The 27,732-nt window shown below is 44.6% G+C and overlaps 1 protein-coding gene and 1 long non-coding RNA gene across 6 annotated transcripts in view; one reads left to right on the top strand and one right to left on the bottom strand.

Annotated features, from left to right (window-relative positions):
- LOC134910199 (uncharacterized) overlaps positions 1 to 11,200 on the top strand; it is a 143,647-nt gene extending 132,447 nt beyond the window's left edge. Inside the window, exon 3 of the long non-coding RNA XR_010176141.1 lies at positions 11,012 to 11,200. This is a non-coding gene — a long non-coding RNA (uncharacterized LOC134910199). The remainder of the gene's footprint in view (positions 1 to 11,011) is intronic.
- The window catches only part of LTBP1 (latent transforming growth factor beta binding protein 1), a 660,590-nt gene that overhangs the window by 115,300 nt on the left and 517,558 nt on the right, over positions 1 to 27,732 (bottom strand). For 3 of the 5 annotated variants that reach the window (XM_063917960.1, XM_063917961.1, XM_063917964.1), the window contains 2 exons: positions 26,956 to 27,081; positions 9,379 to 9,501 (listed from right to left, as the gene is read on the bottom strand). In XM_063917960.1, coding sequence (XP_063774030.1) covers positions 9,379 to 9,501; positions 26,956 to 27,081 — 249 coding nt within the window. The remainder of the gene's footprint in view (positions 1 to 9,378; positions 9,502 to 26,955; positions 27,082 to 27,732) is intronic. The other 2 variants (XM_063917963.1, XM_063917965.1) reach the window with 1 other exon arrangement.

Below are 27,732 nucleotides of genomic sequence, written 5' to 3'. Positions count from 1 at the left end.
GACCATGGGGAATAGCGGCTCCGCAGGAGACAGGGCACAAAAAGTAAAGCTTTAGGATCAGGTGGTGTGCACTGGCTCCTCCCCCTATGACCCTCCTCCAAGCCTCAGTTAGATTTTTGTGCCCGGCCGAGAAGGGTGCAATCTAGGTGGCTCTCCTAAAGAGCTGCTTAGAAAAGTTTAGCTTAGGTTTTTTATTTTACAGTGAGTCCTGCTGGCAACAGGATCACTGCAACGAGGGACTTAGGGGAGAAGAAGTGAACTCACCTGCGTGCAGGATGGATTGGCTTCTTGGCTACTGGACATTAGCTCCAGAGGGACGATCACAGGTACAGCCTGGATGGTCACCGGAGCCTCGCCGCCGGCCCCCTTGCAGATGCTGAAACGAGAAGAGGTCCAGAATCGGCGGCAGAAGACTCCTCAGTCTTCTTAAGGTAGCGCACAGCACTGCAGCTGTGCGCCATTTTCCTCTCAGCACACTTCACACGGCAGTCACTGAGGGTGCAGGGCGCTGGGAGGGGGGCGCCCTGGGAGGCAAATGAAAACCTTTTTTGGCTAAAAATACCTCACATATAGCCTCCGGGGGCTATATGGAGATATTTAACCCCTGCCAGAATCCGTTAAGAGCGGGAGACGAGGCCGCCAAAAAAGGGGCGGGGCCTATCTCCTCAGCACACAGCGCCATTTTCCCTCACAGAAAGGCTGGAGGGAAGGCTCCCAGGCTCTCCCCTGCACTGCACTACAGAAACAGGGTTAAAACAGAGAGGGGGGGCACTAATTTGGCGTTAGAAATATATAAAAAAGATGCTATAAGGGAAAACACTTATATAAGGTTGTCCCTATATAATTATAGCGTTTTTGGTGTGTGCTGGCAAACTCTCCCTCTGTCTCTCCAAAGGGCTAGTGGGTCCTGTCCTCTATCAGAGCATTCCCTGTGTGTGTGCTGTGTGTCGGTACGTGTGTGTCGACATGTATGAGGACGATGTTGGTGAGGAGGCGGAGCAATTGCCTGTAATGGTGATGTCACTCTCTAGGGAGTCGACACCGGAATGGATGGCTTATTTAGGGAATTACGTGATAATGTCAACACGCGCCAAGGTCGGTTGACGACATGAGACGGCCGACAAACAATTAGTACCGGTCCAGACGTCTCAAAAACACCGTCAGGGGTTTTAAAACGCCCGTTTACTTTAGTCGGTCGACACAGACACAGACAGGGACACTGAATCCAGTGTCGACGGTGAATAAACAAACGTATTCCTTATTAGGGCCACACGTTAAGGGCAATGAAGGAGGTGTTACATATTTCTGATACTACAAGTACCACAAAAGAGGGTATTATGTGGGATGTGAAAAAACTACCGTAGTTTTTCCTGAATCAGATAAATTAAATGAAGTGTGTGATGATGCGTGGGTTCCCCCCGATAGAAAATATGGGCGGTATACCCTTTCCCGCCAGAAGTTAGGGCGCGTTGGGAAACACCCCTTAGGGTGGATAAGGCGCTCACACGCTTATCAGAACAAGTGGCGGTACCGTCTATAGATAGGGCCGTCCTCAAGGAGCCAGCTGACAGGAGGCTGGAAAAATATCATAAAAAGTATATACACACATACTGGTGTTATACTGCGACCAGCGATCGCCTCAGCCTGGATGTGCAGAGCTGGGGTGGCTTGGTCGGATTCCCTGACTAAAAATATTGATATCCTTGACAGGGACAGTATTTTATTGACTATAGAGCATTTAAAGGATGCATTTCTATATATGCGAGATGCACAGAGGGATATTTGCACTCTGGCATCAAGAGTAAGTGCGATGTCCATATCTGCCAGAAGATGTTTATGGACACGACAGTGGTCAGGTGATGCAGATTCCAAACGGCACAAAGGTGTATTGCCGTATAAAGGAAGAGGAGTTATTTGGGGTCGGTCCATCGGACCTGGTGGCCACGGCAACTGCTGGAAAAGCCACCGTTTTTACCCTAAGTCACATCTCTGCAGAAAAAGACACCGTCTTTTCAGCTTCAGTCCTTTCGTCCCTATAAGAGTCATATCTGCCCAGGGATAGAGGAAAGGGAAGAAGACTGCAGCAGGCAGCCCATTCCCAGGAACAGAAGCGTTCCACCGCTTCTGACAAGCTCTCAGCATGACGCTGAGACCGTACAGGACCCCTGGATCCTACAAGTAGTATCCCAGGGGTACAGATTGGAATGTCGAGACGTTTCCCCTGCGCAGGCTCCTGAAGTCTGCTTTACCAAGGTCTCCCTCCGACAAGGAGGCAGTATGGGAAACAATTCACGAGCTGTATTCCCAGCAGGTGATAATTAAATTACCCCTCCTACAACAAGAAAAGGGGTATTATTCCACACTATATTGTGGTACTGAAGCCAGAAGGCTAGGTGAGACCTATTCTAAATCTAAAAAAATTTGAACACTTACAAAGGTTCAAATCAAGATGGAGTCACTCAGAGCAGTGATAACGAACCGGGAAGAAGGGGACTATATGGTGTCCCGAGACATCAGGGATGCTTACCTCCATGTCCCAAATTTGCCCTTATCACTAAGGGTACCTCAGGTTCGTGGTACAGAACTGTCACTATCAGTTTCAGACGCTGCCGTTTGGATTGTCCACGGCACCCCGGGTCTTTACCAAGGTAATGGCCGAAATGATGGTTCTTCTTCGAAGAAAAGGCGTCTTAATTATCCCTTACTTGGACGATCTCCTGATAAGGGCAAAGTCCAGGGAACAGTTGGAGGTCGGAGTAGCACTATCTCGGATACTGTTACAACAGCAGGGGTGGATTCTAAATATTCCAAAATCGCAGCTGATCCCGACAACAAGTCTCCTGTGCTTAGGGATGATTCTGGACACAGTCCAGAAAAAGGTGTTTCTCCCGGAAGAGAAAGCCAGGGAGTTATCCGAGCTAGTCAGGAACCTCCTAAAATCAGTGCATCATTGCACAAGGGCCATGGTAAAAAAATGGTGACTTCCTTCGAAGCAATTCCAGTCGGCAGATTTCATGCAAGAACTTTTCAGTGGGATCTGCTGGACAAATGGTCCGGATCGCATCTTCAGATGCATCAGCGGATAACCCTATATCCAAGGACAAGGGTGTCTCTCCTGTGGTGGTTACAGAGTGCTCATCTTCTAGAGGGCCGCAGATTCGGCATTCAGTTTTGGATGTTGGTGACCACGGAGGCCAGCCCGAGAGGCTGGGGAGCAGTCACACAAGGGAAAAAAAAAAAATTTCCAGGGAGTGTGATCAAGTCTGGAGACTTTTCTCCACATAAATATAGCTAAGGGTAAATTTATAATGCTCTAAGCTTAGCAAGACCTCTGCTTCAAGGTCAGCCAGTATTGATCCAGTGGGATAAAACATCACGGCAGTCGCCCACGTAAATAGACAGGGCGGCACAAGAAGCAGGAGGGCAGTGGCAAAAACTGCAAGGACTTTTCGCTGGGCGGAAAATCATGTGATAGCACTGTCAGCAGTGTTTCATTCCGGGAATGGAAACTGGGAAGCAGACTTCCTCAGTAGGCACGACCTCCGCCCGGCAGAGTGGGAACTTCATGGGGAAGTTTTCCACATGATTGTAAACCGTTGGGAATTACCAAAGGTGGACATGATGGCGTCCCGTCTGAACAAAAAAACGGGACAGGTATTGCGCCAGGTTAAGAGACCCTCAGGCAATAGCTGTGGACGTTCTGGTAACACCGTGGGTGTACCAGTCGGTGTATGTGTTCCATCCTCTGCTTTTCATACCTAAGGTACTGAGAATTATAAGACGTAGAGGAGTAAGAACTATACTCATGGCTCCGGATTGGCCAAGAAGGACTTGGTACCCGGAACTTCAAGAGATGCTCACAGAGGACTTATGGCCTCTGCCGATAAGAAGGGACTTGTTTCAGCAAGTACCATGTCTGTTCCAAGACTTACCGCAGCTGCGTTTGACGGCAGGGCGGTGGAACGCCGGATCCTAAGGAAAAAGGCATTCAGGAAGAGGTCATTCCTACCCTGGTCAAAGCCAGAAAGGAGGTGACCGCACAACATTATCACCACATGTGGCGAAAATATGTTGCGTGGTGTGAGGCCAGGAAGGCCCCACGAAGAAATTTCAACTCGGTCGATTCCTGCATTTCCTGCAAACAGGAGTGTCTATGGGCCTCAAATTGGGGTCCATTAAGGTTCAAATTTCGGCCCTGTCGATTTTTCTTCCAGAAAGAATTGGCTTCAGTTCCTGAAGTCCAGAAGTTTGTCAAGGGAGTATTGCATATACAACCCCCTTTTGTGCCTCCAGTGGCACTGTGGGATCTCAACGTAGTTCTGGGATTCCTAAAAACACATTGGTTTAAAACCAGTCAAATCTGTGGATTTGAAGCATCTCACATGAAAAGTGAACATGCTCTTGGACCTGGCCTGGACCAGGCGAGTGTCAAATTGGTGGTTTTTTTCTCAAAAAAGCCCATATCTGTTTGTCCATTCGGACAGGGCAGAGCTGCGGACTCGTCCCCAGTTCTCTCCCTAAGGTGGTGTCAGTGTTTCACCTGAACCAGCTTATTGTGGTGTCTTGCGCCTACTAGGGACTTGGAGGACTCCAAGTTGCTAGATGTGGTCAGGGCCCTGAAAATATAGGTTCCAGGACGGCTGGAGTCAGGAAAACTGACTTGCTGTTATCCTGTATGCACCCAACAAACTGGGTGCTCTTGCTTCTAAGCAGACTTTTGCTAGTTGGATGTGTAATACAATTCAGCTTGCACATTCTGTGGCAGGCCTGCCACAGCCAAAATATGTAAATGCCCATTCCACAAGGAAGGTGGGCTCATCTTGGGCGGCTGCCCGAGGGGTCTCGGCTTTACAACTTTGCCGAGCGGCTATTTAGTCAGGGGCAAACACGTTTGTAAAATCCTACAAATTTGATACCCTGGCTAAGGAGGACCTGGAGTTCTCTCATTCGGTGCTGCAGAGTCATCCGCACTCTCCCGCCCGTTTGGGAGCTTTGGTATAATCCCCATGGTCCTTTCAGGAACCCCAGCATCCACTAGGACGATAGAGAAAATAAGAATTTACTTACCGATAATTCTATTTCTCGGAGTCCGTAGTGGATGCTGGGCGCCCATCCCAAGTGCGGATTATCTGCATTACTTGTACATAGTTACAAAAATCGGGTTATTATTGTTGTGAGCCATCCTTTCAGAGGCTCCGCTGTTATCATACTGTTAACTGGGTTCAGATCACAGGTTGTACAGTGTGATTGGTGTGACTGGTATGAGTCTTACCCGGGATTCATAAATCCTTCCTTATTGTGTACGCTCGTCCGGGCACAGTACCTAACTGAGGCTTGGAGGAGGGTCATAGGGGGAGGAGCCAGTGCACACCACCTGATCCTAAAGCTTTACTTTTTGTGCCCTGTCTCCTGCGGAGCCGCTATTCCCCATGGTCCTTTCAGGAACCCCAGCATCCACTACGGACTCCGAGAAATAGAATTATCGGTAAGTAAATTCTTATTTATATACCCATATACATATATCCAGATACATCCTGATACAGAGGTATAATAATTTTTAGAAGTCTGAAACTAAATGTGACCTCACACAGGCTTAAAACCTGAGATGACTGCTGCTTAACCACAGCTTAGTTAATGGGCCCTATCTAGTGGCCGGCACCGGAAGCACGCTCTTGGGAGCGGGCTCTGGAGAGCTATCATGACTGTAAAACCTATGGTAGGTTTATATTGATAGTGTAAGCCCAAACTGAGCTAACCAGAATGTATCTTTTTTTTTTTTTTTTTTAACAGTTTAAACTAGCATGCATTAGTATGCAATCTAGTTGGATCACCAGTCTCCCCCAGATGGCAAACAATATGCAACACTGCTTAGCTTCCAAAATCAGATGAGTTTGGGCGTATCCAGTGTGGTGTGGCTGTAGATTAAAAAATACCTACAGCACCTTGTACTCCCAAGTGGCTAATCAGGCCCAACACTGCTTAGCTTCCAAAATCAGATGAGATTGGGCGTATCCAGTGTGGTGTGGCCAAGTGAATTAAGCCAAAGCTGCTGCAGGTGAGACCTGAACTCACAATGCTTGCAGTGCTCCACAGATACTGTTTTATAAGCACCATGTGCTGACCAATTGTTATAACATATCTTACTTTACAACAGTAAACAAAGCCAGTATTTGGCTGCCACGGCCATGATTCAGATTTGCAGTCTTTAGGATAATATCATTATAAACAGTTATGATATAAATAATAGTAAGAGAAGTGAGTGTATATCCATGTTTTAGACATGGCAGGGAAACTGCTTATTAGTAATTGCTGGTGTCTTACTCATGCAGACAGACAATACAAAAAATACAAAGACAGACAACTTGCGCGACTCAGTAAATAGCACTAAGGTGTCTCTATAAATATATATCTGGCCAAGTGCAGTGCACGCCAGCAATATGCCTGATCCCAAATTCCCCTTAACACCCCTGCGCCTTCAATGGAGGAGAGATGTAACACAGGAAATTCTGGAAATACAACAGGAAAAACAACAGGAAGCATGGTTAATATGTCCCCATGCTCACAGTATAACACAAAGTGCCGACTTATAATTATGTAGGCAGATTTAATAAACATCTTATGTTGCACTCAAACCTGCACATATAACTTGTATCCTGTTTTAACAAAGACTTCATAACCTATTGTAATACATATGCAGCGCTGCTGTATTCCCTTTATCAATAAGAGTTGAATCATGAGCTTTTATCCAGTAACCCTGACATTTCTGTGTGCAGGGAACATCACTGTGGCAGCAAAGTTACTCACCAGGCTATGGAGCCTGCCTTTTGACTCTCATTTGTGTGCCCCCCCCCCCCCCCCCCGTGCTCCGTGTACCGTTCTCTATACACGGAGCCGGCTATGGTGGAGAGGGAGCCCGAAGCGGCATCGAGTGCCGGGGAGCGCGCTGCATAGAGCCGTGGAGCGGCCTATGCATAAAACCATGTGGCCGACGCGGCTCAGAGCGACGGGGGAGACAGCCTAAACAGCGGCGCTGGAAGCGGCGGCGGGCGGCTGAAGGCAGCGGCGGGCGGCCACACACACACACACAGTATCCCACACAGTGGGGCGGCAGCGTGAGCTGACCGCCCCGTTCAACATACCTGGACCCTGTGGTGAGGGCTATGAAGGGGCTTCTCTGTAAGTTCCGTCCAGCCTTTACTGCAGGTTTTAGTCCTGCACGTGGTAGTGAGGGAGCTCTTTTTAGAGAGGTCCGACACCCACAGCTGCTAAAGCAGCCTTCACTATCCCGGACCCACGGCTGTTGGAAGGGGGGAAGGGATGTGGTAAATCGTTGAAAAAAAGAAAAAACTTAGAAAAAATTCCAATGAAATGTGGACAAACTCCACAAGCCTTCTAACGGTGTAGAGCACAGAAAAAACACTGAGGTACTCAGGGATATGGAGGGGAGGTGTAGTCTCAAAATTAATTTATTCAGTGCCTTCTTCCTGTGGAAGCCGTCCATATCCCAAGAGTACTCCAGTGACCCCTAGTGGATGAAAAAGAAAAACAATTATAATATGTACTTAAAGCTACTGTACATACATACATATCCTTGGAAATACACTGCAATGTTTTTCACTATAGCTCTCCTTTGAAGGGACACTAAAGTGAGCTTGTAAGTAATACAACAATATTAACAGATACACAATTTAGATACACACTATACGGGTCTTGAACAATGTGACGCACTGGCATGTTGTCAGTGTAATGCATAAAGAGAAAAATAATAAATGACTGACAAACGTTTGCCGGTTTATTCTTTCTGATTTCATGCACCACTACCAATGGTGTAATTCCTGCAAAACTTTGCAATTTATAGTATCTGTATGATGAAGCGTAATTTGTTGCTTACATTAAATGTAAGTTACATTTTCAAGACCAAGAGTGCCACCCAGTTTTTGAAGACTGTACCTACGCATGGAGAGACCATGCACAACAGGACAACCGGGCTAGAGACACTTTATACAGTATATGTGTGAAAGTTCTCATTACATTTCATGGGATGCAGACCTCACAACGTTCCCAATTTGAAAATCAGGATATACTGTAACAGGCTACACCTCTGATCTACTAAAAGCTATGTCACCAATCCCAACTGTGCCCATTTAAACTGTTTTTCTGGAAGGCCACTTCCCCTTTGAGCTGACAATAATGGTTTATGTCCCAGGAAAGTGAGGATTGTTGGCAGTTATGAAAATGTTCAACATTCAATTGAATTTGCTATGCATTTCAGTGCAAACCATTACTCCCTGACATTAGCGGACTCTTAGGGGAAACTTACTAAGAATCAATTTTGGGTGAGGTTACAAATTCCCTTAAATCACCCCTTATCACCCCTAATTGCTGGAACAAAAATCGCACATTTACTAACAAGCGTTTTCACTTGAGTCTTTATCTTTTAAAGGTGTAAGGTGTCGCTATTTGTCGTGTGCGATTTGTGTTGATTTTGCGGCTTTCGCATGTGAAGTTGCTTCATAAGTGACCTTTGGATGCACTAGAATGCCTCACAAGTTGCATACCCACACAAAGTTAATCATGGCTTAATTCGCACCACATGTCACCGTAAAGCGACAAAATCACCAAATGCATTCTGACCTGCTGGTTCCTCTGTTCTGTTTCCTGCTCCTGGGTCCTTTCCATCAGCTGGTGCAGGCCACATGAAATCACTGCCTGCATCTAGGCTACCCCAAAACCTACCTCTGCCATTGTTGAGATCAGAAAGTGAGTGCTGCAGGTGACTTGGTGGGCTTTTATTAGCATTCTGATTGGTTAACTCTAAATTATAATGGTTTTCACATTTTGCTTTTTGGGGGTGGTGCATTGAGGTGGGAGTTTTGTGTGAATTTGGTGGGGCTTTTGGAAGTTAGTGAAAAAATGGATTTCACATGTCAAGACGCTCAAAAAAACAGTGCATTGATTTTGTGCATTAAGGTGCAAAGTTTATGTGTTTTTGGTGCAAATTTGTGCACATCTACAAAGACGATTCTTAGTAAATGTGCGATTACCACTGATACCAGTGTTATTTTGACAATGTTTGTACAGATGGTGATTTATCTTAATTTGGAGTGCGAAGTGCATTTGACATGAGACTTCAATGGAAATTAATTCTTAGTGAATTTGCAGTTCGCTAAATCGTGGCTTTTTTTGTAAAGTCAAGCAAAGAGGGCTCTCACCTTTTTCAAAATATATTGTAATACTGTTAGTAAAGGCAGGCGTGTTTCGCCCTCTTTTGTCATTATACAAAGTATATTAATAATAAAAATAATAATATGCATTAATGTTAGAAAATGTCATGCTGTTACTTTAAAAGTCGACAGTTATTACCTATCAATAACTTACCCACGCATCCTTGTCCATCCAATGAGTCCTGGTACCCCTGGTAACAGAGGCAGCGGTATGACCCTTTGGTATTTTCACAAAAACCTTGAAGGCACTGCGTGCTGTTAGTACATTCATCAACATCTGCGGATAAGACGTGTAACAAATCAAACAGACATAGCTCAAGTGCAACAAGACATGTACTGTAGCCTGATTTGCATTAAATGTGTCTGTTACAACTATCCAAATACAATTAATATTATAGCTGCTTAAAAAATGCAACCAGGATTGGGACCACAGACCACAAAAACAAAACAAAACAAAACAAAAACAACACAAAATCATTGCTTGTATGGTGAATCTCTATGCATTGAAAAGACTGAATATAAAAAAAAATACATTGTAGCTATAAAAAAAAAAAGCTTGCATTAAAGTGACTTGATTATTTATGATCATTAAAATATCCTATGTGGGAATGTGTCAAGACAACATAAAAAAGCAAATGCAAAACAGCAGAGCCGGCCCTAACCAATATGATGCCCTAGGCAAGATTTTGGCTGGTGCCCCCTAGCACCGCCGCTAGTTCTGCAGGACATGCCTGGCACGAGTCAGCTGGCAGCTCTGCTAACATTGGGGTGCATTTTGTTTATGAAAATGCGTCTTATTTGCATTACTATGTGCGAAAACAGCTTTTGCTGATTTAAATTATATGCAGCATGCCTATATTCTGTGTGCGACTGCGGCTGTATCTGCATACAAAATGCTATATTACAGTGATTTCCAGGAATACACTGCAACGTAGCATTTTGTATGCAGATACAGCCTCAGTTACACACAGAATATAAGCATGCCGCATATCATTTTAATCATCATAAGCTGATGGGGGCCCTAAGCATACCAAATGTCCTAGGCACTTGCCTAGTTTGCCTATGCCTAGGGCCGGCTATGCAAAACACTTATATGAACCAATATTATACTGTTACAACGGGCAACAAAGTAGCATGCGTAATAAATACACATAACACAAACAAATAGGCAAACATGAAGTGTTATTTTAACCTTGTCATATCAATATTTTGGTCATGCATCGTGCACTTGTTTCGCAACAGGAAATGACTACTAAACACTAAGGGCCTAATTCAGCATGGATCGCTATTCAGAGAAATTACATTTGTCTGCGAGTAGAAAAGTGCTGCCCCGACAGGAAGAAAAAACGCCCCACGCAAAATTGCAAATGCATCATAGATCACTATCCGCTCGCAGATGTATACGCAATTCCTGGAACATCAAAGAAACGTTGCCGTATGAGCAAATGTGAGTAGGTCTGAGGCTGCAACTAATCTGCGACTGAGATGGCCTGGAAAACGGCATGTGTCAGCCCAGAAACGCAGACTTCCTGTCAGTCAAACAGCGGCTACATTGCAATTACTATCTGTACGCATTTTCTGTCGCTATTACCCCTTGACACAAGCGCAATGTGAACGCTATGCATGCACAGTCATTCGATAATCGCTCAATTTGCAACTTCTCTATATAGCGATCCATGCTGAATTAGACCCTAAATGCAACTTGTGTTATACAAAAGAGCTGCTTATATTGTTACACAAGAAAAAGTTCCCGAACACTGACAGAACAAATTTATGTTTATTTTTAGGTTTTCGTCTTATTGGGCTGCTGGACGCAATTTCTTTTCTGCTCTGACCACAAGAGATTGCCTGTGACTCTAACCCCATAATGACATCGATCTGTAACTGAAATATGTTTAGTTCTGATGAGGTCAGAAAACGTTTACATCTATATCTGTGAATGTCTATCTCTTATTTTGTTTTTGTCACTACAATAAATGAGGTGTGTTTCTATCTCTGGTATGTCCTTCCCTAGTAATAGCTAAAGCAAACACACTTACACCATAGTCTGCAGCTATAAAGCAATAAATGATTGCTAAGATGGGACAAGAAAGTAAAAAAATGAAGGTGAAAATATGAAGTGAATTCCTTTTAAAATTGCTACTTGTGGGGGTGATTCAGTAAGAATCGCTGATGTGACCCTTACTACATTTACCCCAATGATCGGGTCCTGCCCACGCGCAGGACTCGTTCTGCACATGTGCGGAACGGGCCCTACGATCTCAGTGAAGGAATGTGAAAGGCTCTGCCTGATTGACAGGCAGAGGCGTTTGAGCGGATGGACAGGGGCGGGGGCTGCTGGCATTAGGGAAAATGGGGGCGTTTCGCCCCTATTTTCTGGGCGTGATCAAGGCAAGGACTGGATCGCGAGATGCAGTTTCCTTGCCCTCATAAGCCGCCATACGACAGCAAGGCTGAGAAGGCCTAGGCTCACTCAGCCTGCCGTCTCAGACGAACATCGTGACTGATGGTTGCGATGGTCATCTAAGATGCGATTGTATCGCAATGCAGGAAGGAGGTGTATGCACCTCCTCCTGCATTTGCATTGCTAAGGATTGCAATTGTAAAGCTGCTGCAAACAGCTTTGCAATTGCAATCCTCAGTGAATTAGGCCCTGTGATCCCAATCAACATGCCAGTTCTGAGACAGTATACGGAGCTATAAGGAATACAACTATTGGCGGTTTCAGCTCAAGCATTCAGTGCACTCACAGAGCTGGCTCCAATGCTCCTACCTCTATTCTAACAGCTCAACTTAAGAGAAAGGTATAGGTCTAAAAGCAGCTGATTGGCCACTTTGCCTCTCTTCTGAGCATCAGGTATAAGTGTAAATATAGACAGAAGTGTATAAACCACGATTTAACTCTAAAGTAACTTTAATGGCATGTTTCCATATATACCATTTTCCTATGATATGCTCATAATTCACTCTCCAGTTCACGGTCATAACAATGCATGGGTTCCCACAAAATCCACTTGAAAAATGTGCTGCTTTAGTGCTACAGGAGCTGATAATAAGTTACACTTCTGGGTTGCTGTCCCAGCAGTCAGAGAACGTTGCTTCCATAAGATATCTGTTCCACGAGACGTGCATTATTTTTCTTTTTTTACACAGATGGATTTAAGACGTAAGACAGGAGTCTACAGGAGCATTAGATATATTGTGTAATTCAGATAGCAGGCCTGTGGTAAGGGCCTTTTAAAAGCAGAAATGTATCTACCAGATGGTAACAAGATCAACAATAAGTCTAAGCATTTAGTTTCCAACAACTCTCTAGTGTGTCCAGAGTCAAAACCACTTCACAGCAGTTCTTGAAATACCAGCCAGAATAGATAAATATTGAACAGGAGCTTTCTGGTCAACTCAGTTGAATGCTGCTTGCAAAAGCTGCCAGAATTTCATTGAAAAAAAATGGAAAGCCTCTTGTGCTAGAGAATTATTAAATATACAGTAGACGGCACTGCAACCAACACTGTAATACTTGTCAGTAACCTGTCAGAACTCCAGTTTGGTGTTTAAAAGTGAAGTCTCGAGCACAGCAGGAGAAAGACAGCTCACAAAGCCATTCACATAAAGTATGCACGGTTATATCTAAATGTACCCTTAATGTGTAACATAAACATCAGGGGTTATTTATTGTAGTAACTATGTATGGGATAATTTACCTCATATTGCAAATTATAGGGATTGATAGAATAGTGTAAAAGTTAATCTGTGCGCTCTAGATTCTGAAAGGGCAGCCAGAAAAGATAGTAAAAGGAATCACCACGCTTCCCAAAAAAAATGATGGTATTGATAATACTTTTTCCTATTGGCGCTCTCTAGAAACCAGAGGATATATTTACTAAATGTCAATTTTGTTCGATTTTGTTCGATGTTTGGTTGATTTTTGATAGATTTTGGGTTTCAGGGACTAAATCACACATTTACTAACAGATGGTTAGTAGCCACCACTGCAGCATTAGAGGGACCCCACAGCTGACAGAGGCTCTGTAGCATTAGAGGAACCCCACAGGCACAGGCGCTACCAGAGACCATGCAGTATGAGCCTGACCCTGCAGGCCCAGAGCCAGTAGAGACCCTGCAGCGTAAGAGGGACCCCGCAGGCACAGACCCACCAGAGACTATGCAACATGAGAGGGACGCTGCAGACAGAGCCACCAGAGACCCTGTAGCATAGAGGGGCCCTGCAAGCACAGAACTGACAGAGACCCCGCAGCATGAGCGGGACCCCGCAGGCACAAAGCCACCACTGCATCATGAGAGGGACACTGCAAGCACAGAGCTGACAGAGACCCTGCAGCAGTGGGATCCCTCATGCACAGAGCGACCAGAGACCCTGCAGCATGAGAGAAACCCTGCAGACACAGAGCCACCAGAGACCCTGCAGTTGGTTGGGTATGAAATACAGCCAGTCGGGACTTTTTAAGCAGCATGCAGGAATACACCAATGCATCTTTACGTGATTACATCAAGATTTGTCTACTCTAGTCCTCATATTTTGGGTTTTCTTAATAATGCAAAGGAGATTTACTATCTGGGTCAGTTGTTGTTGTTGTCAAGTGCCGTCATGTCGATGCTGACTTAGGGCGACCCCATAGCTAGCTGTCCTGAACAAATTTTTATCTTTGGTCAAGCGGCTCAGTGTTGATAGTGTGGTGTCCATAGTTGTTGTGATGGGATCGAGCCATCTCGCTGCCGGTCTTCCCCTTTTTCATTGGCCTTCAACTTTTCCAAGCATAATGTCTTTCTCTAGGAATCCCTTACTTTGCATGATGTGTCCAAAGTAGGAAAGGTGCAGTCTTGTAACTTGTGTTTCTAGGGAGAGCTTAGGTTTTATCTCATCTTATACCGATTGATTTGTTCTTCGGGCAGTCCATGGTATACGTCATATTCGTCTCCAGCACCATAATTCAAAGCGTCAATAATCTTCCTATCTTGCTTCTTGACTGTCCAGCTTTCACACTCATATGACGTTACTGGAAAAACCATAGCTTGAACGAGCACTATCTATGCATCATCTTTAAACTTGAATATCTTATCAAGATCCCTCATGGCTGTTTTACCAAGTGCTATTCATCTTCGGATTTCTGGCCTGCTTGCTGCTTTAGTGTTGATTAGTGATCCCAGTAGGTTAACACTATCTACTTTTTCAATTTCTTTTCCATTTACAGTAAGTGAAAATAACTTAGATTGCCAGTTGTTAAAATCTTTGTCTTCTCCTCATTAAGGTGCAAGCCCATTTTCAGAATTCTTAATTTTCTGCTAGCAATATGGTATCATCAGCCTAACGTAGGTTATTGATAAGTCTCCCACCAATTTTACACCCACATTTCTTCTTATAGGCCTGAATCTTTGATGATTTTTTCTGCATACAGGTTGAACAACTGCAGCCTTGTCGCACACCTTTACTGATTTTAAAACAATCTATTTCTCCTTAATCTATTTGAACTAAAACTTCTTGATCTATATAGAGATTCTGTATGAGGATAATTAGATGTCTGATATGCCCATTTTTGTTAATGTTTTCCAGATATTTTCATTATTGACACAGTCAAAGCCTTTGTAGTCACTGTAGCACATGTAAAGGTCTTCATCTGGGTCAGTATTTAATCTGTTTTCTCAAAACAACTTGTTGGGGGTACCTGAGGACTGGAGTTGAAAACCCCTAATATGTATTATGCATATCGACCCTTCAGTAATCATGTGTATTATATAGTAAGTTCAAAAAGTCCCTCTATAGTGAATATCAAAAGTCCAGCTCCTGCTACAGGGTCTCTGGCGGCTCTGTGCTGCTGCAGGGGGATGCAGCCATATTACCGTCAGTCAGGATCCTGTCAGAAGACCGACAGCAGGATCTCGATGGCCAGGGGTATCAGGAAGCGGTTAATGCTACAAGAGGCATGGGAACAATGCTAAGTCAGACAACCCAGCTAAAGGAAATGGAGGGTTATTTTCGATTATTTTTCTTAATAACATGCTGTCAGGAACGATAGCTGCGGTTTCAGCTCTCTCACCTTTCAGAATCATCTTTGTTTTTCTGGTGGTCTGTCTGGCAGGATTTCATGTGGTTTGTGAAACAGTAGTTTATTATACCTGGCACTTTGTACAGTATTTCTTTAATGAATGAAACAAAATGGGGTGGCATGTTGCACTGGGGAGAGGCAACACAATGTGGGGCTGGCACTGAGGAATTAAGAGCCTAATTCTTGATGGCACATAATGCCAATGTTCATACAACTGAGCGTTTAAAGCCAGACTGCACATGTGTCGCAAACGCACTGCGCATTTGTAAAGGTGCCTTTGTGATTCTGCTTGCAGTGTGCATTTCATCACAGGGTGATTGACAGGAAGTGACTGTTGAGGAGCGGTAATGGGAAGTGGAAGCAAAAAAGCAGGTGTGTCATGGCCCTTTTCGGGCATGTATCTGCCATTAGCTGCAATCATGCACATGCAAAAAAACATAACTCCTGTGTCGCTACAGCCGTATCCAGTCAGCATAACCATAGGACTATCCTAACAGTTGATGTTGCCCGTTACTGCGTATGTGTACGAACTTGCAAATGAGTTTGCAAAGGCCCCGGTAGGCGTCTATCTTCTTTCTGGGTGCCAGCTTCACTTGCGATGATTAGCAATTCCGTAGCCTAAAAATTTGCAAATGCTTTTCCATACAAACACGAATTAGACCCTAAATGTTATCCTGTCACTATTGCTACTCCGGGCTGACAACAGGAAAACATGTGATGACAGTTTGAGATGGGGGCTGGGTGGAGAAAAGTTATTCACTTTCTACCTTCTACATAACTTTGCCCTTGCTCACTATTATAGTGTGCTTCTCAGTACAGGGAGAAGGTGGTGCTTGGAAGATGACACCACTGGTCACCTCAGGTACCATTAGTATCAAGCTTTTGAAGACCTTTAATAAAGGGTACAGTTGAAAACCATAAAATGCAGACAGCTTGTATTTTTCAAAGCTTTAGTTACATGCGTGAGAATTTTTAATTTTCAGCATTGATTGTTTCTTTTGAATGGCACGTTATTTGAAAACGCTATTAGAGAGCAGTTTCAGCTTTGACCATTCTTTATAACGTGTCTAGAAGTTTTATGCTGCCTGTTATTGACTTTGGGCTGACACTGAGGGTGTTCCCTTGGAAGCGACTAGTCTCACTTTAACACCTGGCTTTACTAAATTGGTATTCTGTTACACTTTTACAATTTTCTGGGAAAAGATGTAGGTCTTTTTTGGTGTAAACATTTAGAATAAAACTGGCGTGTGTTGTGTGAGAATTTCATCTCGCAGTATATTGGTGGGAAAGTACTGATCAGTAAATTTGTTCAGCAAACCTTTCACAGACATCCACACATTTGACATGAACGGATGTATGGACACCCACATTCATAGCGTTTGTGGTTGCTGGTTAATATTCCACACTGCACACATTTGCGGTCTGGATGTAATTTAGACAGAAATGAAATTCATTATGAACCTTTGTTTATGACCTGACTATAAAAACCCCCCCACATACGCTTGATTTTTAAAATTCTGCTGTAAAATGATAATCTATTTTTAAACTTGTCATCCTATTGCTGCCATAGACTTATTATTGGCAGCAGGTCACAGTTGTGTTGAAGTACAGTATAGGCTCTCTTTGTTCCTCATGTCCTTCCTTTACTTACTTGAAAGTACATACTGTATTCTAAGCATTTGTGTTAGACTGAATTTCTGTTCCACACACTGTAGTACTTGCAAGAGAAACAGGATGAGTACTGAACGCTGATGTAGAGGGTAGATGTTAATCATGTTCTCAGTGGCGCATCTATCATGGGTGTGCAGTGCACACAGGCCTGTAAGTCATGGAAGCCCTGTGCCGTCCATCCTGCACCCACTATCTTTCACAGCTACCGCAGTAACCCATTGGCTCAGCTTTTACCCCTTTCTCTCCGCACAAATAACCCGGTATCGACCCGGCATATTTCCGGGTCGACACAGGTCGGCATGAGGTGTGAAAGCACCATGGTGGAATTCCCGGGTCGCCTGACCCGGTAATTCAACCCGGGAATAAAGCAGTGTTATTCCTGGGTTGAATACCGGGTCAGTGGCTGCATAAATGGGTTTCCGAGTCAATGCGACCTTGGACCCGTTCACTAGATAGGGAGAGGCGGTGCGGAGATAAGCTCATCTCCCAGCGTCGCCTCTACCCCCACTGCCGGCTCCACCCCCCACCGCTATGGCAACCTGCCAGGCATATTGCCGGGTCAGGGAAGCCTGCTGTAGCGTCCAATGCCGGATCCCACCCGGGAAGGACCCGTTTCCAATTCCCGGGTGGGATCCGGCATTTGCGGTGTGCAAGGGGTATTAGTGTCTCTGCACCCCCTCCCCACACTCCCGTTTTGTACTTCTATTGCAACTGGATACTGTGGAGTCAGCTGATGAGACATCAGCACTCATTCTTCAGGAGTATCTTCTACACAGTGGCCACATCTTGCCACTGGGATTTATGCCCATTCCTCAAGGCAAAACTGCTCCAGCTCCTTCATGTTGGATGGTTTCCACTTGTGAACAGCAATCTTCAAGTCTGACCACAGATTCTCAACTGGATTGAGATCTGGGCTTTGACTAGGCCATTCCAACACATTTAAATGTTTCCCCTTAAACCACACGAGTGTTGCTTTAGCAGTATGCTTCGGGTCATTGTCCTGCTGGAAGGTGAACCTCCGTCCCAGTCTCAAATCACAGGCAAACTGAAACAAGTTTTGCTCAAGAATATCCTTGTATTTTGCACCATCCATCTTTCCCTTGACTCAAAACAGTTTCCCAGTCCCTGATGCTGAAAAAACATCCCAACAGCATGATGCTGCTACCACCATGTTTCACTGTGGGGATGGTGTTCTTGGGGTGATGGGATGTGTTGGGTTTGTGCCAGACATAGTGCTTTCCTTGGTGGACGAAAAAGTTACATTTTAGTCTCATCTGACCAAAGCACCTTCCTCCATACATTTGGGGAGTCGTACACATGCCTATTTTTAACACTTAGTAATGTCTCTTTTCTGGCCACTCTTCCATAAAGCCCTGCTCTCTGGAGTATACGGCTTATTGTGGTCACATGCGCAGATACATCAGTCTCTGCTGTGGAACTCTGCAGCTCCTTCAGGGTTACCTTTGGTCTCTGTGCTGCCTCTCTGATTAATGCCCTCCTTGCCCGGTCTGTGAGTTTTGGTGGCTGGCCCTCTCTTGGCAGGTTTGTTGTGGTACCATGTTCTTTCCATTTGAAGATGATGGATTTGATGGTGCTCCGGGGGATCATCAAAGATTTGGATATTTTTTTTATAACCCAACCCTTACTTGTACTTCTCAACAACTTTGTCCATGACTTGTTTGGAGAGCTCCTAGGTCTTCATGGTGTAAATCCCAGAGGCGGATTGGCCACAGGGAAGATTCCCGGTGGGCCGACGCAACCGTGGGGGCCTGTTTTGTTTGAGGACATGTGGTCCTTTTTTTTTAGACATGATGAATAAGATACAAAATAATTTGCATATCTGAAAATTACTTTGCCACTTAGCCTGTGATTGCAGATGATCTAGTGTATGCTCTGTCTGCCTGCTTGGCTGACATATAAGATTGAGTGAATAGAGATTGGGATACGGTTGGTGTAATAAGCAAGAAAATATATCTTTCTAAAGAATTATATAGTTTACTAAATTCTGAAGGTGTATCATGTAATGTGCTCAGAATATTTAATTTTATTTCTTTTTAACTTCCCCCTTGATGCTGGACATGCCAACTATCTGGAAAGTCTTGGGGGGAGGGAGCTGCTGCCATGGCTTATGGCTAGACCTTACACCTCTGGTGCTGCCCATGTGGGGCCACTAGTACAAATTTTTCCAGGGCCGCTTTTTGTTCCCAATCCGCCCCTGCGATGCTTATTGCATAGTGATGTTGCAGCCTCTGGGGCCATTCAGAAAAGGTGTGTTTATACTGACAGATCATGTGACACTTAGATTGCACACAGGTGGACTTAATTTCACTAATTATGTGACTTCTGAAGGTAATTGGTTGCACCGGAACTTTTGAGGGGCTTCATAGCAAAGTGAATACCTATGCACATGCAAATTTTCAAATTTTTATTTATAAAAATTATTTTTTATATACATTTTTCTCATTTCACTACACCAACTTAGACTATTTTGTGCATACAGTATCCATCACATAAAATTCAGATTAAAAAAATAAATGAATTACAGTATGTAATGTAACAAAATAGGTAAAAAGCCAAGGGGGGGTGAATACTTTAGCAAGGCACTGTATGTTTTAACATTTCCCGAATACCCTTATACTGATTTGACCCATTACCATTATACATTTTAATAGCGCTTAAATATCTTTAAATGTACTGAGTGTTGTAGCATTCCATATCAGCACATCTGCAGGTCAGAGTATTTATTATTTATATTGTTTATGTGCAATATTATAAAACAGCCACATACTATAGCTAAGAACTTTCAGAGAACAAATAAAATAGTTTAAAATATACTAACATATCCACCTCTCTGTCAGTGTATTCTAATCTATTACGAATACACATGAACCCTTAAAGGTATATGCACATTACTTTTAACATGTAACATTTAAGGGGGATAAATGATTTTCGTAAAAACGTATGTTGCTTCTGTAGTAGTGGACCTGTAATCTTGTACATAGGTCCACTACTTTCTTAGAACACCCCTGCATATAGTGACCGTGCATACAGACCTGGCTGCATTACTTTTCTAGCATCATCATCCTTATTGTACCCATTCTTCAAAAATGGGCAAACCTGGACCAGCATGAGTGGAATAATGTTAGCTATGGAACATGTAGCTAATAATAAGAGCATCTAAATAATAAGAATTTACTTACCGATAATTCTATTTCTCGTAGTCCGTAGTGGATGCTGGGGACTCCGTAAGGACCATGGGGAATAGCGGCTCCGCAGGAGACTGGGCACATCTAAAGAAAGCTTTAGGACTATCTGGTGTGCACTGGCTCCTCCCCCTATGACCCTCCTCCAAGCCTCAGTTAGGATACTGTGCCCGGACGAGCGTACACAATAAGGAAGGATTTTGAATCCCGGGTAAGACTCATACCAGCCACACCAATCACACTGTACAACTTGTGATCTGAACCCAGTTAACAGCATGATAACAGAGGAGCCTCTAGAAAAGATGGCTCACTACAGCAATAACCCGATTTTTTGGTAACAATAACTATGTACCAGTATTGCAGACAATCCGCACTTGGGATGGGCGCCCAGCATCCACTACGGACTACGAGAAATAGAATTATCGGTAAGTAAATTCTTATTTTCTCTAACGTCCTAAGTGGATGCTGGGGACTCCGTAAGGACCATGGGGATTATACCAAAGCTCCCAAACGGGCGGGAGAGTGCGGATGACTCTGCAGCACCAATGAGAGAACTCCAGGTCCTCCTCAGCCAGGGTATCAATTTTGTAGAATTTACAAACGTATTTGCTCCTGACCAAGTAGCTGCTCGGCAAAGTTGTAAAGCCGAGACCCCTCGGGCAGCCGCCCAAGATGAGCCCACCTTCCTTGTGGAGTGGGCATTTACAGATTTTTGGCTGTGGCAGGCCTGCCACAGAATGTGCAAGCTGAATTGTACTACAAATCCAACGAGCAATAGTCTGCTTAGAAGCAGGAGCACCCAGCTTGTTGGGTGCATACAGGATAACAGCGAGTCAGATTTCCTGACTCCAGCCGTCCTGGAAAAATATATTTTCAGGGCCCTGACAACGTCTAGCAACTTGGAGTCCTCCAAGTCCCTAGTAGCCGCAGGCACCACAATAGGTTGGTTCAGGTGAAACGCTGAAACCACCTTAGGGAGAAACTGAGGACGAGTCCTCAATTCCGCCCTGTCCGAATGGAAAATCAGATAAGGGCTTTTACAGGATAAAGCCGCCAATTCTGACACGCGCCTTGCCCAGGCCAGGGCCAACAGCATGACCACTTTCCATGTGAGATATTTTAACTCCACAGATTTAAGTGGTTCAAACCAATGTGACTTTTGGAACCCAAAAACTACATTGAGATCCCAAAGTGCCACTGGAGGCACAAAAGGAGGCTGTATATGCAGTACCCCTTTTACAAACGTCTGAACTTCAGGTACTGAAGCTAGTTCTTTTTGGAAGAAAACTGACAGGGCCGAAATTTGAACCTTAATGGACCCCAATTTCAGGCCCATAGACACTCCTGTTTGCAGGAAATGTAGGAATCGACCCAGTTGAATTTCCTCAGTCGGGCCTTACTGGCCTCGCACCACGCAACATATTTTCGCCAAATGCGGTGATAATGTTTTGCGGTTACATCCTTCCTGGCTTTGATCAGGATAGGGATGACTTCATCCTGAATGCCTTTTTTCCTTCAGGATCCGGCGTTCAACCGCCCTGCTGTCAAACGCAGCCGCGGTAAGTCTTGGAACAGACAGGGTCCTTGCTGGAGCAGGTCCCTTCTTAGAGGTAGAGGCCACGGATCCTCCGTGAGCATCTCTTGAAGTTCCGGTTACCAAGTCCTTCTTAGCCAATCCGGAGTCACGGATATAGTGCTTACTCCTCTCCATCTTATCAATCTCAGTACCTTGGGTATGAGAGGCAGAGGAGGGAACACATACACTGACTGGTACACCCATGGTGTTACCAGAGCGTCTACAGCTATTGCCTGAGGGTCCCTTGACCTGGCGCAATACCTGTCGAGTTTTTCCCAACGGTTTATAATTATGTGGAAGACTTCTGGGTGAAGTCCCCACTCTCCCGGGTGGAGGTCGTGCTGAGGAAGTCTGCTTCCCAGTTGTCCACTCCCGGAATGAATACTGCTGACAGTGCTATCACATGATTTTCCGCCCCGCGAAGAATCCTTGCAGCTTCTGCCATTGCCCTCCTGCTTCTTGTGCCACCCTGTCTGTTTACGTGGGTGACTGCCGTGATGTTGTCCGACTGGATCAACACCGGCTGACCTTGAAGCAGAGGTCTTGCTAAGCTTAGAGCATTGTAAATGGCCCTTAGCTTCAGGATATTTATGTGAAGTGATGTCTCCAGGCTTGACCATAAGCCCTGGATATTCCTTCCCTGTGTGACTGCTCCCCAGCCTCGCAGGCTGGCATCCGTGGTCACCAGGACCCAGTCCTGAATGCCAAATCTGCGGCCCTCTAGAAGATGAGCACTCTGCAACCACCACAGGAGGGACACCCTTGTCCTTGGTGACAGGGTTATCCGCTGATGCATCTGAAGATGCGACCCGGACCATTTGTCCAGCAGGTCCCACTGGAAAGTTCTTGCGTGGAATCTGCCGAATGGGATTGCTTCGTAGGAAGCCACCATTTTACCCAGAACCCTTGTGCATTGATGCACTGAGACTTGGCTCGGTTTTAGGAGGTTCCTGACTAGCTCGGATAACTCCCTGGCTTTCTCCTCCGGGAGAAACACCTTTTTCTGGACTGTGTCCAGGATAATCCCTAGGAACAGAAGACAAGTCGTCGGAACCAGCTGCGATTTTGGAATATTGAGAATCCAATCGTGCTGCCGCAACACTACCTGAGATAGTGCTACACCGACCTCCAACTGTTCCCTGGATCTTACCCTTATCAGGGAATCGTCCAAGTAAGGGATAACTAAAATTCCCTTCCTTCGAAGGAATATCATCATTTCGGCCATTACCTTGGTAAAGACCCGGGGTGCCGTGGACCATCCATACGGCAGCGTCTGAACTGATAGTGACAGTTCTGTACCATAAACCTGAGGTACCCTTGGTGAGAAGGGTAAATTTTGACATGAAGGTAAGCATCCTTGATGTCCCGAGACATCATGTAGTCCCCTTCTTCCAGGTTCGCAATCACTGCTCTGAGTGACTCAATCTTGAATTTGAACCTCTGTATGTAAGTGTTCAAAGATTTTAGATTTAGAATCGGTCTCACCGAGCCGTCCGGCTTCGGTACCACAACAGTGTGGAATAATACCCCGTTCCCTGTTGCAGGAGGGGTACCTTGATTATCACCTGCTGGGAATACAGCTTGTGAATGGCTTCCAAAACTGTCTCCCTGTCAGAAGGAGACATCGGTAAAGCCGACTTTAGGAAACGGCGAGGGGGAGACGTCTCGAATTCTAATTTGTACCCCTGAGATATCACCTGAAGGATCCAGGGGTCTACTTGCGAGTGAGCCCACTGCGCGCTGAAATTCATTGAGACGGGCCCCCCACCGTGCCTGATTCTGCTTGTAAAGCCCCAGCGTCATACTGAGGGCTTGGCAGAGGCGGGAGAGGGTTTCTGTTCCTGGGAACTGGCTGATTTCTGCAGCCTTTTTCCTTTCCCTCTGTCACGGGGCAGAAATGAGGAACCTTTTGCCCGCTTGTCCACGAAAAGACTGCGCCTGATAATACAGCGTCTTCTCATGTTGAGAGGCGACCTGGGGTACAAACGTGGATTTCCCAGCTGTTGCCGTGGCCACCAGGTCTGAAAGACCGACCCCAAATAACTCCTCCCCTTAATAAGGCAATACTTCCAAATGCCGTTTGGAATACGCATCACCTGACCACTGACGTGTCCATAACCCTCTACTGGTAGAAATGGACAACGCACTTAGACTTGATGCCAGTCGGCAAATATTCCGCTGTGCATCACGCATATATAGAAATGCATCTTTTAAATGCTCTATAGGCAAAAATATACTGTCCCTATCTAGGGTATCAATATTTTCAGTCAGGGAATCCGACCACGCCAACCCAGCACTGCACATCCAGGCTGAGGCGATTGCTGGTCGCAGTATAACACCAGTATGTGTGTAAATACATTTTAGGATACCCTCCTGCTTTCTATCAGCAGGATCCTTAAGGGCGGCCATCTCAGTAGAGGGTAGAGCCCTTACAAGCGTGTGAGCGCTTTATCCACCCTAGGGGGTGTTTCCCAACGCACCCTAACCTCTGGCGGGAAAGGATATAATGCCAATAACATTTTAGAAATTATCAGTTGTTATCGGGGGAAAACCACGGATCATCACACACCTCATTTAATTTCTCAGATTCAGGAAAACTACAGGTAGTTTTTCCTCACCGAACATAATACCCCTTTTTGGTGGTACTCGTATTATCAGAAATGTGTAAAACATTTTTCATTGCCTCAATCATGTAACGTGTGGCCCTACTGGAAGTCACATTTGTCTCTTCACCGTCGACACTGGAGTCAGTATCCGTGTCGGCGTCTATATCTGCCATCTGAGGTAACGGGCGCTTTAGAGCCCCTGACGGCCTATGAGACGTCTGGACAGGCACAAGCTGAGTAGCCGGCTGTCTCATGTCAACCACTGTCTTTTATACAGAGCTGACACTGTCACGTATTCCTTCCAACAGTTCATCCACTCAGGTGTCGACCCCCTAGGGGGTGACATCACTATTACAGGCAATCTGCTCCGTCTCCACATCATTTTTCTCCTCATACATGTCGACACAAACGTACCGACATACAGCACACACACAGGGAATGCTCTGATAGAGGACAGGACCCCACTAGCCCTTTGGGGAGACAGAGGGAGAGTTTGCCAGCACACACCAGAGCGCTATATATATACAGAGATAACCTTATATAAGTGTTTTTCCACTTATAGCTGCTGTATCTTTAATACTGCGCCTAATTAGTGCCCCCCTCTCTTTTTTAACCCTTTCTGTAGTGTAGTGACTGCAGGGGAGAGACAGGGAGCTTCCCTCCAACGGAGCTGTGAGGGAAAATGGCGCCAGTGTGCTGAGGAGATAGGCTCCGCCCCCTTATTGGCGGCCTTATCTCCCGTTTTTCTATGTATTCTGGCAGGGGTTAAATGCATCCATATAGCCCAGGAGCTATATGTGATGCATTTTTTTTGCCATCCAAGGTGTTTTTTATTGCGTCTCAGGGCGCCCCCCCCCCAGCGCCCTGCACCCTCAGTGACCGGAGTGTGAAGTGTGCTGAGAGCAATGGCGCATAGCTGCAGTGCTGTGCGCTACCTTGTTGAAGACAGGACGTCTTCTGCCGCCGATTTTCCGGACCTCTTCTGCCTTCTGGCTCTGTAAGGGGGCCGGCGGCGCGGCTCTGGGACCCATCCAGGCTGGGCCTGTGATCGTCCCTCTGGAGCTAATGTCCAGTAGCCTAAGAAGCCCAATCCACTCTGCACGCAGGTGAGTTCGCTTCTTCTCCCCTTAGTCCCTCGATGCAGTGAGCCTGTTGCCAGCAGGTCTCACTGAAAATAAAAAACCTAAACTAAAACTTTCACTAAGAAGCTCAGGAGAGCCCCTAGTGTGCACCCTTCTCGTTCGGGCACAAAGATCTAACTGAGGCTTGGAGGAGGGTCATAGGGGGAGGAGCCAGTGCACACCAGATAGTCCTAAAGCTTTCTTTAGATGTGCCCAGTCTCCTGCGGAGCTGCTATTCCCCATGGTCCTTACGGAGTCCCCAGCATCCACTTAGGACGTTAGAGAAATTAACATACTGTAGTCTCGTAAGGGTTTAGTATGCTATACCTACAATCAAAATATTGACGGTCAAAATACCGACAACAATTGGGCAATGGTTAAAATACTGACAAGGTCAAAATACCGACATTTAAAAAGTCGACACAAGCTTTCATATTTTTTTTTGTGTATGTCGACATAAGTCAACATGTACACTGTATAAATGTACCGCGTCCCCTCGCATGCCTCTCTGCACTTGCCATGCTTAAAGCACAGTGCCTCGCTGCGCCCAGCACAGTATTATATTCTCTCTCCAGGTCCACTGGGATGGTAAAGTATGAACAAGTCAGTTTCACTGAAAAAAGCATGAAAAACTCATGTCAACTTTTTGACCATTTTAAATGTCAGTATTTTGATCTTGTCGGTCTTTTTAATGTCGGTATTTTGATCTTGTCTGTCTTTTAAATTTTGGTATTTTGACCATGCTGGGATTTTGACCTTGTCGGTGTTGTGACCATCGGTCGATGGTTGTCAGTATTTTGACAGTCAGGATTTTGAGGTAAATTGACCGCATCCCTCTGGTAATATAAAACTCCTGCTACATTTGGAGGAAGACTGATCACATCTATGGGAATGAACGGTCACATAAATTGCTTACAACCATACAGTAGAAGCATCTGCAACAGACAGCCTCTAAATCTAAGGGAACCCTAAAGCTTTTGATTTTTTTTATATTTAGCAAATACCACATATTTACTGTTTGATTTGTTTTTGCATTAATGTACTTCATATAACATCTTTGATCACTCTCAACATTTTAATTATCAACGTTAATATTTAACAAAACATCTTTTTCTATGATTGAAAAATAAAAGGTAAACAAAACCATAATCCGATTTTCTATTAAACTCCATAATGTAGACTTAAAATATTATTATATTGTACAGGAGATGGTTACGCTAACAGCCTGAACAAACTTTGAATTTGGTATGGAGATAGAAGTTCTGGGAAGGAGTGACCGAACATACGAGCAGTAATGGTAGAAAAACTTCCCAAAGGGTGCTGGTACTTTGCACCAGTGTGAGTACCATGACAATAAAAGTATTGGTGTTATGACCTAGTGATAGTGACAAGTTTCACCAGCTATCTTAAATAGTCCACCAATGATTATTGAAAGACAGAAAAAAAGACCTACAATAAATGTATTTTTACTAAAGAAAGTAAAAGGTACCTTCACATGACCGTCCATCCGTAGTGGTAGTAAACCCTTGCTCACAGATACAGTGGAATGAACCAGCAGTGTTGAGACATTCTCCATTTTGAGAACATAATTCAGGATTTTCACACTCATTTATATCTGGAAAAAAATATGCAAATATTAATATTATGAGCAAAATAGCTGTACAGAGGGCTCATTTTTAAAGCTTTTATAATACTAAAGGGGATATTTAATTTTAATAAAACAAAACTTTCCGGGGAATTTAATTATTCCCCATTTTTTTTGTGCCTGAACAATTTAAAATTTTGGGGTAAAAACACATAGGATCCAAGATAAGTTCCCGGATCTATGTGTTTTTTGCTGCCACGATTGCAAAAATTTTAATTTTGTTTCTTGAGTGTGTCTCTGGAACTGCATAATTATTCTCATTAACAGAAATAAAATAATGTATCTCTCTGTAATGTAATGTTATCCTCCTGTAATTATAATGTATATATATATATCTCTATGATATCGAACATGTTATCACATGTCAGTTTTCATTAGTCTGCATTAGATCACTAAATGACTTATTGCTTATGACTAATTGGTTGCTATGAGTTACAGCACATCATTCCTCTTCGCTGCAAGTTAGGAAATAAGCCTCAATGAAAATATGCCAGAACTTGTGGTCAGTTCTATAGAAAGCTTAAGAAAACTATACAATGAACGTAAAGTTATATCATGACACCTGGATTTTTTCCATGACCAGGTATTTCAACAATTGGTTATATACAATTGACATAAGCT

Source organism: Pseudophryne corroboree, chromosome 4 (assembly GCF_028390025.1).
Source record: "Pseudophryne corroboree isolate aPseCor3 chromosome 4, aPseCor3.hap2, whole genome shotgun sequence".
NCBI lineage: Eukaryota > Metazoa > Chordata > Amphibia > Anura > Myobatrachidae > Pseudophryne > Pseudophryne corroboree.
This window is presented reverse-complemented; position numbering and strand designations above follow the sequence as displayed.